We start from the raw sequence: 14,069 nt of genomic DNA on the forward strand, positions 1-14,069 counted from the left end.
AGGAGGTTATTTAGTCTATTGTGTCTGTGCTGCTTAAAAAAAAAAAGAGCATGAGGCTCCCAGGAGTAAAGGCCTGTAACTGCACACTCTTGTTCATCCCTGGGAGAAGGAGGGAACTGTAGGGTGGAGGGCAAAGAGGGAGGAGAGGGTTTGGCGCATGGTTTCAGGCTGGACATCTGTTGCTTTTGAGTTCTGTGTGTGTGTGTGTGTGTGTGTGTGTGTGTGTGTGTGTGTGTGTGTGTGTGTGTGTGTGTGTGTGTGTGTGTGTGTGTGTGTGTGTTGTGTCTCTCTCTCGCTCTCTCTCTCTCTCACTCTCTCAATGAATGGAGGCAGTGACCTGTCAGTCTTGACTGATGGGAGCCCATGTGTGGGAAAATCCCACAGCCAAAGACTTGGAGCATTCACATGCTAATGGAGCCGTATAAATACGAGGGCCGCGCCGCGCCGAGGGCCCTATAGAGGCGAGGAGGAGCGGAGAAGGGACGGGAAGCGCACACCCGAACACAAACAACAACAACAACAACAACATGACTGCTTCGTCCATGGCGTACAACGCGGGGAAACATCCCACAGCCAGAGAGGAGAGAAAGGTATTTATTTGGCTTCTCTGACGCATATGAAGGGCCACAGCCACACAGAGCCTCTGTAACCGCGCGTCTGTTTGTGTTCGTGTACCCGAACAGATGAGGAAGCCGCTCATTGAGAGGAAAAGGCGGGAGAGGATCAACAACTGCTTGGATCAGCTGAAAGAGACTGTGATTGGCGCCTTCAGACTCGATGTGAGTGCTTTATCATCCGCAATGAAATCTCAGCGTGTTGAATTGAATTTTAAAGTGTGCGTATTTATTTCTCGACAGCAATCTAAACTGGAGAAAGCAGACATTCTGGAGATGACAGTGAAACACCTGCAGAACATCCAGAGCAGTAAACTCAGCGGTGAGCGGCATGACTATGTAGCTCTTGATTTAAAACAACAACAACAACAACAGTTTTGTAGAGGTGTCAAACGGGCAGCACGCGGGCCACGTGCGCCCCCCCAGTCAGGGAGGACAGGGACCCACCACTTAATATCATGTTATGTGGGGGCCCAGCTGCCAGCAAGCTGATAGAATAGTATTTAGACAGAATATAATACTATATATGTTTGCTAGCAATATTTTTTATAATAGTAATAATATGACTTTTTTTGTTGTTGAGTATAGAAAAAGGAAAGAAGAAGAAATGTGTTGAAATATCTTCATGAATATTTCTTTTTTAGATATGATTATGAATATTTCTATACTTTTAAGCTGATATTGCCCACCCCCTCTTGACCAGAGTTTCTCAATGGCCCCCAGGTGACAACCATAGTCAACCATAGTAGAGCCGAAACGATTAATCGATGAATCGATTATTAATCGATTATTAAATTAATCGCCAACTATTTTGATAATCGATAATCTGTTTGAAGCTTTTTTCATGATTAAAACAATATTTCTGATTGTTTCAGCTTCTTAAATGTGAATATTTCTTGGTTCCTTTGCTCCACATAACAAAGAAATCATTAAAACTGAAGCTTTTTGGTTTGTGGACAAAACAAGACTCCCGAGAACATCGTCATTTACAGGTTTGACGAACACTGATCAACTTTTTTTTTAACATTTTCTGACATTTTATGGACCAAACGATTCATTGATTAATCGAGAAAATAATCGACAGATTAATCGATTACGTAAATAGTCGTTAGTTGCAGCTCTAAACCATAGCTATTACTGTCTGTGTATTAGTAAAACATAGTTTTAGTTTTAGGAGTGTCATATTCTGTTCAATTCAATTCCTTGCACTTGTTGCCATGAGGCAGCAGGGGGCAGTATCACAGGTGGGCTGTCAAACTCAAATAAAAACTGTGTCCCAATTGAGGGCCATACACATCAGTGGGAGTGTTCTTGAACAGCTCTTTATAGCCCCCCTTGTGTTCTGGCTTTGTGTTTTCAGAGTCCATATTTAATTTTTTGGGGGTTTTTTTACGGGCAAGGTAACGTGATCAGTGTGTCAATGGAGGAGCAGGAAAGATATAACATATTATCTCATGGGTTAAATACAATTATACTGCAGGCCTTGACACATGTGATATATAACGCAGCAGTGTAAATGTACATTGTTAAAGGTCCAGTGCGTAAAAATTGGGTGGAATTGTTTTCATTTGGAAAAAAAAAATAAACAGTAAATAATTGTACTTTTTTTATGAGTCTACTACACCCATAAAAAAATGAGCCTTTTATATGTATGCCAGTAGAAGCTCAGGTCTATGGAGGCTGCCATTTTGGAGCACCATGTTTTTACAGAAGCCCACAATGGACAAACCAAACACCTCTTGAGTTATATGCTAACTGAAAGCTACACAGCATATGCAACGCAAGAAAGGAAGGGTGAGGTGAGGGATATTCAGTTACGACATGCAACTTCACCAATAAATGTAGCAACATTTTACACATTATACCTTTAAGATTTGAAGTGGTGGTCAGAGGAAAGTTATGATCTGGTTTTAATAGTTACATGTGGGTTCACTGTGGAAGATCAGGGAAATGAATGGTTGTCATCCATCCATCCATGTCGTGCCATAACCACCAGTGGGTGCTGTAACCCATCTTCCCTTCTCTTCCTGCAGACTTCACATCAGGTCTGGAGGCCCAGCAGAAATACAGCACAGGCTACATCCAGTGCATGCACGAGGTCCGCAGTATGCTGCTCACCTGCGACTGGATGGACAAGAGTCTGGGCTCCCGCCTGCTCAACCACCTCCTCAAGTCTCTGCCCAGGTCCTCTGATGAGCTCCCGCTCTCTCAGCCCACAGCCACACACACTGTCCCTCCTCCAGCCAGCAGCAGAGGCCTCCTCAACTCAGCCCTCACTGAGGTGAACCTGCTCCACAGAGGCAAGACCGATCACTGTGGAACCGGATGTCAGGAGAGAGTCGCTCTATGTGGATCCCACCTGGGAATGCTGGAGATGTGGAGGCCCTGGTGATGTGGTGGATCAATGATGTTAGACTATCCTGTGTTATGTATCTTATAGATATGCTGCTCAGAAGATAAACACGTGGGGCAGTTTTGTTCCGATGATTATAATAGTAGTGTATGGGCTTTAATGATCCTTTTTCTCAGTACTTCTTTTCAGAAGTAAATTCTTGTAGCCTGCATTATAGAAGGCTCTTATTAATCTTTCATGTATTTATTGTATTAACAGCTTTATTTATTGGATGTTTTAAGGTGTGACTCTGCTTCTTAGACCACTTTGCTTGTCATTGTATAGTTTTGTATGTCTTCCTCTGCTTCTGCTTAAACATAATAATAATAATAATAATAATAATAAAACTGATTTTATTTCATGAATGATCATGTCAAGACATACTGGTCTCATAAGGAAACCCAAAATGTTTACAGGTTACTTCACAGTAAACATTGAAATAGAAAGCATGGATTTTAAAAATCAAATGATCAGTTAGAGATGAATAAAAGATTAATAAAACGTGTTACAGACTAAACGTTTTAGTTTGATTCTTGTGACCAGAGTCAGCCCAAGGCATAAGCAAACAATTTTTTTTTTAATGTAATTATAAAGGTTTACTTATATATACTTATTTGAAGCTCAGTATCACCACACTTCAAAAAATATAATACAAAAGTGCAGCTAATTTCTTTTGTGATTTTACTGCACTCTTGGGTAAAAAAGTGACACTGATTTGGTGTAAATAACTATAATTAATGCAATGCATGGAGTTACATTTTTGTCAATAATAGCCAAGCACTGGCTTTTTTGAGGTGGTGGGAGGTAAATTAAATTCAGCCTAGAGGCCTTTAAAGGCTTGAACTAGCACTGCTTGTGATTTATCCTGCAGTGGGCGGGATCACTGGCAAAGTTTGATAGTTGAGGGTCATCCACAGATTATCAACAATATCCACAGGTCTCTGTCTGTCCTGAGCTCCTCTCATTTGATAATTTCATGTGACAGATGACCTGAGATGATATCTCATTCTCTGAGACTTTGCTTATGTTGATACATGTTTTATTACATGTATTCTCATATTCTCAACAGTATTGCCCTCTCTTGGTCAAAGTCTACAGCTTTATCCTCCATATGAGGGTCAGCTGACACATGGTGAATCCATAACATCCAGTTCATCACAGAGCAAACCCATAGAGACTAACAACCATTCACTTGTTTAGAAGTGTTGTTCTGTATTATTTCAAAACACTTCATTAAAGTTATTCTGGGGTTATTGATCACCATTTTATTCTGTTTAACTTGTGGTTTTAAAAGCTTCAAATGCAAATAGAATAATCCAGTAATAAGTCAGCAGCATCAAACAGCTGTTTTCAGCACAGTCAGATATTCTGCTCAGCCTGCAGCCCAAAATGCCCGAAAAAAACGTACCAGCCTGTGAGACCTAAAAATCAGGGCAGTTATTTTTTTTTTTAGCATTTACTGCAACGCTCTCAACGTGTGTCTCTGTTTAACTTGAAACAGAGCTCAAAAGGTAGCTCAGTGGTAGAGCAACGGGAAGTATATTGTACTTTTTTGTTTGACTAAATAAATGGGATTGACTTTTAAGTAACATCTGCATATCACTGCTGTGTTGACTTAACATTAGGCTGAATCCATTTCAGGGAAGTTGATATCATGCAGTGTAATTTGGCTACTACAATGGGACATGATGCGCTGCTGGGATAGCTCAGTGGTGATCTAGGCAAGGCCCTTAATGTTACCTGCCTTGATATAGATATGGATATCAAAATATCTGCAGGTGATCCAGTGTGGGGACAGTGTGGAGGGATCAGCCGAAAGACTCACACAATGAGACATGATGCAATTGCAAGTTTAAAATTGTGTATCTTCAACTTGGTGTTACAATTTCATCTACAAATGAATTATGATTGAAATCATTTATTTGCCATTCTTTAGACAGTTGTTTGAGGTGTTTTGTCACATGTCATGTCAGTCCTCAACAGCACACAAAACTTAAGGGAGTCTCAATCCTCTAATAGTGCAGTAACAGCCGTCATAGTTTATCTCTTGGTCTCGATACTCTCTGGTCTTGATATTGTCCTAGTCTCTGTACTGGTGGAGGAAAATCAGAAATACTGATAATAATAATAATAATAATAATAATAATAAGTCACCTTATCTCTTGCTCCATCTTAATCTAATTTCACTATAGCAGTGTTGTGAGGATGAGGATGATGATGATGAGAGAGCAAATGATCTTATTGGGAATAAATCTGCCTCCTGTGAAAAGTCTGTGCTTGGTCTATTTACACCACTGTATTTTAACATTGGTGAAAATTGTGTTACTTCAATATTACAATGTTACTCAATATTTTCTCAAGCAGTATTTGGTATAAAGACTTTGAGAATCACGTGTTTATATATCATTAAAATGTCAAAGAAAAATACCCGTTTGACAAGAACATGTTATTTTATTTTGAAATTTCACTTCAGTGACAACATGGTAATAGTGTGGTAATAACGTTGTAATAGAAGGCAACACATGGTAAAGGATCTGTATTTATAAAGTGTTTTGTAGTCTTGGTGATTTGACAGTAATACTACTGTAATGACTTGGTAGGGTTAGAGTTATAGGGTTATATTATTATTAGTCATTTCCATATTAGAAAAGGAAAATCAATGATAGTTCTTGGTTAGTTATGGTTGTTACACAGAAAGTATCACAAGTGTTTCCAATTTAAAAGTGTTGAATTGCAAATGTATAACATGGTAATTGACAGGTTTTAGACCAATAGTCCCTAATAATTCTCATTATCAAGCTATTACTTGGATATTAGTTTGTAAGAAAGATAACATTAGCGTAATTTAACTCCATTTTGTGACAGCTTCACAATCATTGTTCAGATTATTATTTTTTTACACTTTCTGTCGTGACAATTGTTTCTTTCAGTGAACTGAATTAATAAATGACGCTGTAGCTGTACCTATATGCACCCATGAAGTTAGAGAATATGTTTGAAAAGTGATTCGACAAATAGTCAAATAGTTTTATTGAGTTTTTGGTTGGTTACAGAAAATGATGCAGCAGATTACATCCATTATATGCTCTTGTCTAGTTGAACATCTGAGAAAAAACTCAGTATACAGATAGATAGATAGATAGATAGATAGATAGATAGATAGATAGATAGATAGATAGATAGATAGATAGATAGATAGATAGATAGATAGATAGATAGATAGATAGATAGATAGATAGATAGATAGATAGATAGATAGATAGATAGATAGATAGATAGATAGATAGATAGATAGATAGATAGATAGATAGATAGATAGATAGATAGATAGATAGATGACAGCAATTTATCATCTTCTTTTTTATGTGTCTATCTATCTTTTTTATGTGTCTATCTATGAAATGATTATTATGGTAATTCATGATGCAAAATATATAAATATGATAAAATAATAGTTTCAGCCTAGTGTTTGAGTCATTAGTCATATTGGGTGTTTTTGTCTCCTTTGCCGATGTCCGATAAACATTTTAGAGCCAATTTCGACCAATATTTTGCCAGTAATATTGTGCATCCCAGTTTCCTCTGTAATACTGACAAAATCCTTTATATCATTTTTATTTCAATTCAGTAAACTAGAATCAACTAAATTGACAGCGACAGAGAAAGGAATTGGGTGTATGGATTGGGATCGGTGCAGATACAGAGCTGAAATGAGTGTCAGGATGCATTTTTTTTTTTTTTTTTTTAAGCATATTTAGTATATAATAGTAATATGGATGTAGCAGCGAGACTATCAAGTTGGTTGAATTGGATGAAGAGCATTTTTTATATATATAAATTGTTTTAAAGCAGTTATCACCATCTGTGAGTTCAGGATCATAACTGTGAGCTTAGTATCAGCTGCTGTATCTGATTAAAACCAAAGTTATGATTGGCTGTCACACGGCGCCAGACGGCGGGTCTTAAGTGTGTGTGTGTGTGTGTGTGTGTGTGTGTGTGTGTGTGTGTGTGGGGTGGGCTCGCTCTCCAACAAAGGCGAGCAGAGACAGCTGCTCCCTCCACAGTCCACATCATTAAAGCTGTTCAGCAGCAGGGATCTGTGAGTGGCGAGGTGCCAAACTGCCTCCACTTCAAAGCTCTCACTCTCTCCCTTCATTTTTTTTTATTTCACCGCACTCTCTGTCTTTTAGTGCTGCCTCCTGCATAAATGTTGCGCATGTAGCCGTGCACACAATAGAGCGCGCAATCTAGCGCCTGGTGATGAACAATCACATTTACCTGGAAGGTGGCACAGAGGAATCCAGCCCGCCATCTCTCTTCCACTGAACTGCTCTATTGTGGGCTTCATTTGCATGATAATACACTTGTACAAAGCACGCACAATAAACGGGGACAGGGGCCTGTGCGCTCTTATTGCACATAAACAAATAGACATTGTGCGCAGAAAGAATGGAATCAACACATGCAACAACCACCACCACAGAAAAAGACAGGTCAGAGTCGTATCATTTCATAATTCCATAGTACATTCCAATAAAAACAATACATTACAATAATGACACTTAACCTACTATACACATGCAGGTGAGGTGACAACAGCTCTCACAGCCGAGCAACGTGAGATTGTAGTTGCGCACAAACTGGAGGTGACAAAACAACAGGGAGAACAAACGAGGCGCAGGCCAACACCTGTCGCTGTCTTTGGAGGAAGGCCCTTAATTCAGTTTTGGGTCAAGGGGCCACGAGCAGAAACAGAGGCATCGCGTTACATCCGCCAAACAGCAGCCAAGTAACTCTGTGGAGAGAGGACACAAAGGCAGACAGAGACAGACAGAAGGACAGAGCTTGGGGACCTGAGAGAACAACATGGATGCTTCAATGCGCACACATTTAAAGGAGGAAAAATATAAAACATTATATTATTATTAGTATTAGTACTAGTATTATACCTACATCTATCACAAGTATGTTAATTGCTGATTGAATGGAAAAGTAACGTGAATTATATGTTTATACATGCACAATATCGGTATGGGCTGATATTGGCTTTGAAATATAAAATGTAAAGGCTGCTACCTCCTTGACGTCCATGTTGGTGATACTACAACATTTTTTTTATGTTCATTTACTTTTCACATAAAGAACACATATGTCTACATCTACTGTGACATGAGTATGCAAAATATTAGAAAGATTATGTTCATTTCACCACAGGAGGGACTAAAGCCCAATTTATACTTCTGCGTAAAGTGCTCTGCGTAGGCTACGGAGAGACTCTGCGTCGACGCAGAACCTGTCGAAGAGCCTCTGCGTCGTCTCCGGGTGCACGAAATATTTTTTAAGTGTCCGTCACTCCGTCAAGGGACTACGGAGACGGCAAGAGCTGCGATTGGTCCTCAGGACATGCTGAGCGAAGCTGCTCTGTGCCGGCTCTCAGTGCGCTCCGGGCGTCCTGACAGAGGCGGAGCTGATCCCCGCCGATAACGCCGCTGCCGAACTATAAATACGTCACATCTTAACACACACAGCACATGTTTAGACCCTAAATGGCCAATTTCTCGCCTCAAATTATCTTAAAACTGCGTTCCGTCACACAGAAAAGTGAGAAACGGCCACTGTTTCAACAACAACAGTCTCTCGCTCTCTTTCTTTCTCGGACGCCATTGCTCACTGTAGCCAGAAGCACAACAACCTTGCGCAGCGACCCCTACTGATCGGGCGGGAAATTGCAGCGAGTGTCCGTCACCACGACGCAGAAGTATAAATGCTCGAGGCGTCTCCGTGGTGACGCAGACGGATAACGCATACGCAGTCGGAGAAGTATAATGTGGCCTTAAATGACCTCTGCATGGGCACAGTGAAAAACATAAAAACACATCAGTATTGTTGCAGAGATTTTGTTATCAGGTGAGGCGACCAGGGGTGGAGTTTCTGGAGTGAGTGATGGTAAGTTGAAAAGCTTTATTGGAAACAGCTCAGATCTGAGGAGAACTGAGACAATGCCAATCATGAACAAGGAGATGTTAACAGTTGGACATCCTCTGTCATTCTGCCTGTGAACCCCTGAGTTTATGGTATATCTAAGGCACATGTGTCAAACTCAAGGCCTGGGGGCCAGATGTGGCCCGCCACATCATTTTATGTGGCCCGCGAGTGATTAATTGGTCTTAAAAATCTGTGTTAAAATAGGTCTATGCTGCTTTAAGGCGTGCGTTGACCGTAAACTACATTTCCCACAACGCATGGCAATTGCGTTACCCGCAAAGTGACGGCATCACGCCACTAGATCGCAGTGTAATAAGTACAGAAAGTTATTTAGCAATATAATACAGAGAAGTTATCTTTATTTTACATTATATTTGGTTAAATTTAGTTACATTTATTCTGTATGACAGTTACATCTGGCCCTTTGAGGGTAACCATTATGCTGATGAGGCCCTCAGTGAAAATGAGTTTGACACCCCTGATCCAAGGTTTTGAAGAAAAGGGGGAGAGGGAGACTGTGTTTTTGAGTTATTGGTCATCTGCCCACGTTAGGTTAGGTTGAACAAATACATAATGAGACACACTCTGTAGACCAGGGGTCACCAACCTTTTTGAGACAGAGAGCTACCTTAAGGGTAAAAAATAATATGGAGGGCTACCATATAATATTTTTTTGTTTGTTTACCATTTAAATGATTAATATTATGCATTCAACTGCATACACATTCATTCCAGTGCTTACTCCTAACGATTATCAGTTTGTATAAACAATATCAAAGATATTTTACTGAGCGATCATACGGATACATGCAAGTGAGGTGAAGTGAAGTGAGCCCGCGGGCACCGTATTGGCTGCCTGCGGGCTACCAGGTGCCCGCGGGCACCACGTTGGTGACCCCTGCTGTAGACATATTATGAGTGCCAGGGTTACACAGAGTTGCAGCTGACCTTGTCCTGAGTTTGTTTGGCTTGTGCTTTTCGGAATGTGAGTTGCTAATTTAACTATTTATATTATCATGATATTTCAGTCACAATACGATATGATCACAATATGTAAGTCACAATACGATATTATAACAACATTTAAAGATGCCATATGTAAGAATGTGGCCAAAAACAGTTGCTACATTCAAATTCAAAATACCAAGGTCTCTTAGGTTTTTGACGTAACTGGCAACCCGTGGTTGCTCGGCAGTTGAGACTCTACTGACTGCAATGATTGGTAGATGGCGGTAGGTGGCGCCACATGTGGAAAAACATGATTTCAAAACATAAGCATGATTTGCAGTTTTCAAAGGATTTTTTTTAATGCAAATATTTTGGCTGTACTGTTGTTGTTGTTGGTGAGTTCAGTTTGTTATATGAACATTATTCCTGAGTCTCTGTGACATATTAGGAGGATTTTATGGCCAGTTGCTTTAGATTTATTACATAATGCACCTTAAAGTCTAGTTCAGATCACAATATTGCAGAAATACAGAGTATTTGTGAAATCTCATATTAAATATATGTATATATATTTATAGCAATCCTATATATACACACATGTGTATAAATGTACATACATACATACATATATGTGTATATATATATATATACGTATGTATATATATGATTGCTGTAAATTGTGGTTTCTTAATGTATATACTGTGTAATATATTCTATTTTATATTCTTAATCATCAATCGTCATCTATATTGTACATTTGTAGATGTGGAAGTGCATGTTTATGTTTTATTCTTACATTCATTCATGCTGTGTGTGTGACTAATAAATGATTATCTATTTATCTTACGCTCTATGTGTGTACATATATATATATATATATATGTATATATATATACACACACATCAGTGTGTTTTTGTACAATAATCTGCTTTTGTCAGTGTTATTCCCTCCTCCATGTTATTCCTGCACTAAAACACAGTGTTAATATTTACATGGAGGGGGGGGGGAGACCAGACTGTGGTTCAGCTGCTGCTGAGTTTTAAATGAATGGCAACAGAGCTGCTCGCTCTTACCCCCAACCCAGCAGACAGTGATGAAAGCAGGCAGAGCAGAGCAGCTCAGTGCTGAGAGGCGCACACCGAGGCTGACCGCACACAAAAGCACGGGTCGCTCATTGGCTGCGGCCGTGTGCGCTCTGTTGTCCCCCAGCGAGAGCAGCTCAGCCTCCATTCACATGCTAATAAGCCCTTTTAAATACTATCAACAGCCACTCAGCGCCGGCAGCACGTCTCAATAGGATTGCATAATAAACTCCCTGTCTCTCTCTCTCATGAGAGTTTGTTGATTTTTTTTCTTCTTCCTGTAACCGACTCCGTTGACCAGCTGCTCCTCTCTGAACACTGAGGCACAAGCAGAGACTGAGCAGAGGGAGAGAAGCCTCTGTAGCGGCGATCCGACCCAACATGGCTCCCGCGGCTCGGCCCAGCAGCACGGGACCACTCATGGACGACGACGACGACGACGAGTCCTATTGTGGGATCCAGAGAGCGGACAGGAAGGTAAAAATCCACGGGGCAGGGAATCTGGACTGGACGCACCTGGCGACCAGTGACGCACTTTATCCCGCATCACCTGCAGACTGCGGAGTTTTCAAGTTTTTTTTATCTTATTATTTTTTTTACCTCAGAATGGAATGTGTGGATTATTAGAACGGCAGCTTTCCACGTGTCTCTCACTAAAGAGTGCTATCTTTGTTTCCCCGCAGACCAGGAAACCTCTGGTGGAGAAGAAGAGGCGAGCTCGCATCAACGAGAGTCTGCAGGAGCTGAGGACACTGCTGGCAGACACTGACGTGAGTACTGGAGCCTCACATCTCCCAGGGCCGGCCCAAGACTTCGTGGGGCCCTAAGAAAAATGTCATTTTGGGACCGTTTATCAATATAACAGTAAATTACACAAGGCTTCTGGGGGAAATGTATCACTATCTGCTTTCATCCTGTTTCTTTTTCCATTCCATATCAATTGACATGTTTGTGAGACATTTAGCATGCTCTTCTCTCTCAGCAATTACAAACAATGACATGCTACAGGGTGCAGATGCACATGAACGTCATGGTTGTCCCTACCTAAGCTCTAAGGGAGTAGGAATCACTCCTCCAAAAGCAGTACTATGTATACTATTACCTTGTCTATTGTGTGTTTTTTAACAATGCCATGCCGGCTTGGGTAATTTTATCATGGTGTCTCATCTGGTCCTTTCTCTCCTCCAATCTGTCCCCCACCTCTCCTCTGTCCCCCATTTGTCCTTTCACCCCAACCAGCCGAGGCAGATGGCTGCATCTTTGAGTCTGGTTCTTTCTCATTGTATGAATTGTTGGGTTTCTCTGCTCTGCATGATGTACTCTATGTACAGAGACTTGAGAATTGAATTGAATTGAATCATCATGAACTAACAATAAAGTAAAAAAATAAGACAGTCAAATACTTTAGTTAGCTTATTCCTTGGGCCAGCTCTGACCTCTCCTCACCTTTCTCACCTGTCTGAGCCTTGGCTGTGCAGCCACAGCTGGAGATGTACAGATTTCTAAAGGTGCATTGCTGCTTTCCCTCCACAGTTCCACTCTAAAATGGAGAATGCAGAGGTGCTGGAGATGACGGTGAAGAAGGTGGAGGACATCCTGAAGAACAGGAGCCAAGGTCTGTACAAGGGAGCACTTTTTTGTGTCCGATATCAGTCTGATCGGAGTTTAAAGTGTGGGGGAAAATGCCACTACTCCCCCCATATCCACATTAAGCGTGTATGTCTGATAGTATTACAAAATCATTAACAACTAAATTATTATTTAAAACATTATTTAGTCTATATTTAAAATAACTTAAAAACAGGGTTTTTTGAGAACGTATATATTTGTATATTTTCATTATCTTTGACATTTCCAGCAATGATTTAAACTTCAAGGGCACAGTTTTATTTTATTTGGTGTCCTGTTATAATGCTCAGTGAATATAACTAAACATTGATGAAAAATCTTATATACTTTAAATATTGTTTTTCCTTATTATTATTCAAGTATAATACATCAAGTTTTGTGCCCTGAGAAATGGTTATTCTGGACCATAATGATGAATAGGACAGATAACTAACAGAGTAATGGCATCTCATGAGAAATGTTGGTATACGAGTAAAAGAACTGTCCCATAAATAAGAAATAAACAGCCCGCAACATACGACTCAGTTTAAATGTTGTCGCTGTTTTTTATTTAAATGTTTACAGTCTGTGCATAATGAAACGTGATATACACAGTATATATGTATAATTATATATATTTTTTGGGGTTGTAACAGATTATGCATTTTTATCTTAACCATAACCCTGGATCAGACCACCAGCAGTGGTGCATGACTGTATGAGTGCAGTAAGGTTTGATCATTCCATATCTCTCTCTATCTCTGCACAGAAACAGACACACTGAACCATGAAGCCAGTGAGAGATTTGCCGCTGGCTACATCCAGTGCATGCATGAGGTGCACATGTTTGTGTCCAACTGTCCTGGGATCGATGCCACAGTGGCAGCAGAGCTGCTCAACCACCTGCTGGAGTGTATGCCTCTGAACGAAGACCACCTCCAGGACGTGCTGATAGATTTAATCACAGACACACCCCCTGGGAGTAATGGCAGCACTTGGCACGGAGGAGGCGGGTCAGTCTGTGCCAGTCTGGCCTCACCCGGGGGAAGGAGCCCCTCCATCGGCTCTTCCTCAGCTCTCTCCCCCGCCCCTTCTGCCACATCCAGCGAGGACCTGTGCTCTGACCTGGACGACACTGACAGCGAGCACAATCAGAGTTCTACAGAGAGCCTGGAGGGCGGGGAGGCCCTGGGCACACCCACCATCACCTACGCTCAGTCCATGTGGAGACCCTGGTAGAAAGCTGGATTGGATTTGCATAGGATACATCAAATCCGAGGTTCTAGGTGTTCTCTGAAGCCGAGACGCTGGGAGCTCCTGCTGAAGAAACATAAAGGAAAAGTCCACCTTAAAAACACTTAAAAAAAACACTTGTTTATCTGGACAGCTGACCACATGGATGGATTGCCTTCCTGATTCAACTACACAATCTGTTCAAT

At 40.8% G+C, this 14,069-nt stretch overlaps 2 protein-coding genes across 2 annotated transcripts; both read left to right on the plus strand.

The window, feature by feature from the left end:
* Positions 1-466: 466 nt before the first annotated feature.
* Positions 467-3,171, plus strand: her8.2 (hairy-related 8.2). Its single transcript, XM_083886629.1, has 4 exons — positions 467-590; positions 684-779; positions 858-936; positions 2,648-3,171. Exons 1-4 carry the CDS (start codon positions 528-530, stop codon positions 3,004-3,006), a joined length of 597 nt encoding a protein of 198 aa, XP_083742755.1. The 5' UTR covers positions 467-527; the 3' UTR covers positions 3,007-3,171.
* An 8,232-nt stretch (positions 3,172-11,403) lies between these two features.
* her13 (hairy-related 13) lies at positions 11,404-13,869 on the plus strand (the record flags this gene model as incomplete). The annotated part of the gene is made up of 4 exons (XM_083886443.1): positions 11,404-11,499; positions 11,706-11,792; positions 12,556-12,637; positions 13,400-13,869. The coding sequence occupies 4 exons, from the start codon at positions 11,404-11,406 to the stop codon at positions 13,867-13,869; spliced, it is 735 nt and encodes a 244-aa protein (XP_083742569.1).
* Between the last annotated feature and the right edge of the window lie 200 nt (positions 13,870-14,069).

This window comes from Microchirus variegatus (assembly GCF_963457635.1).
Source record: "Microchirus variegatus genome assembly, chromosome: 3".
Lineage (NCBI taxonomy): Eukaryota > Metazoa > Chordata > Actinopteri > Pleuronectiformes > Soleidae > Microchirus > Microchirus variegatus.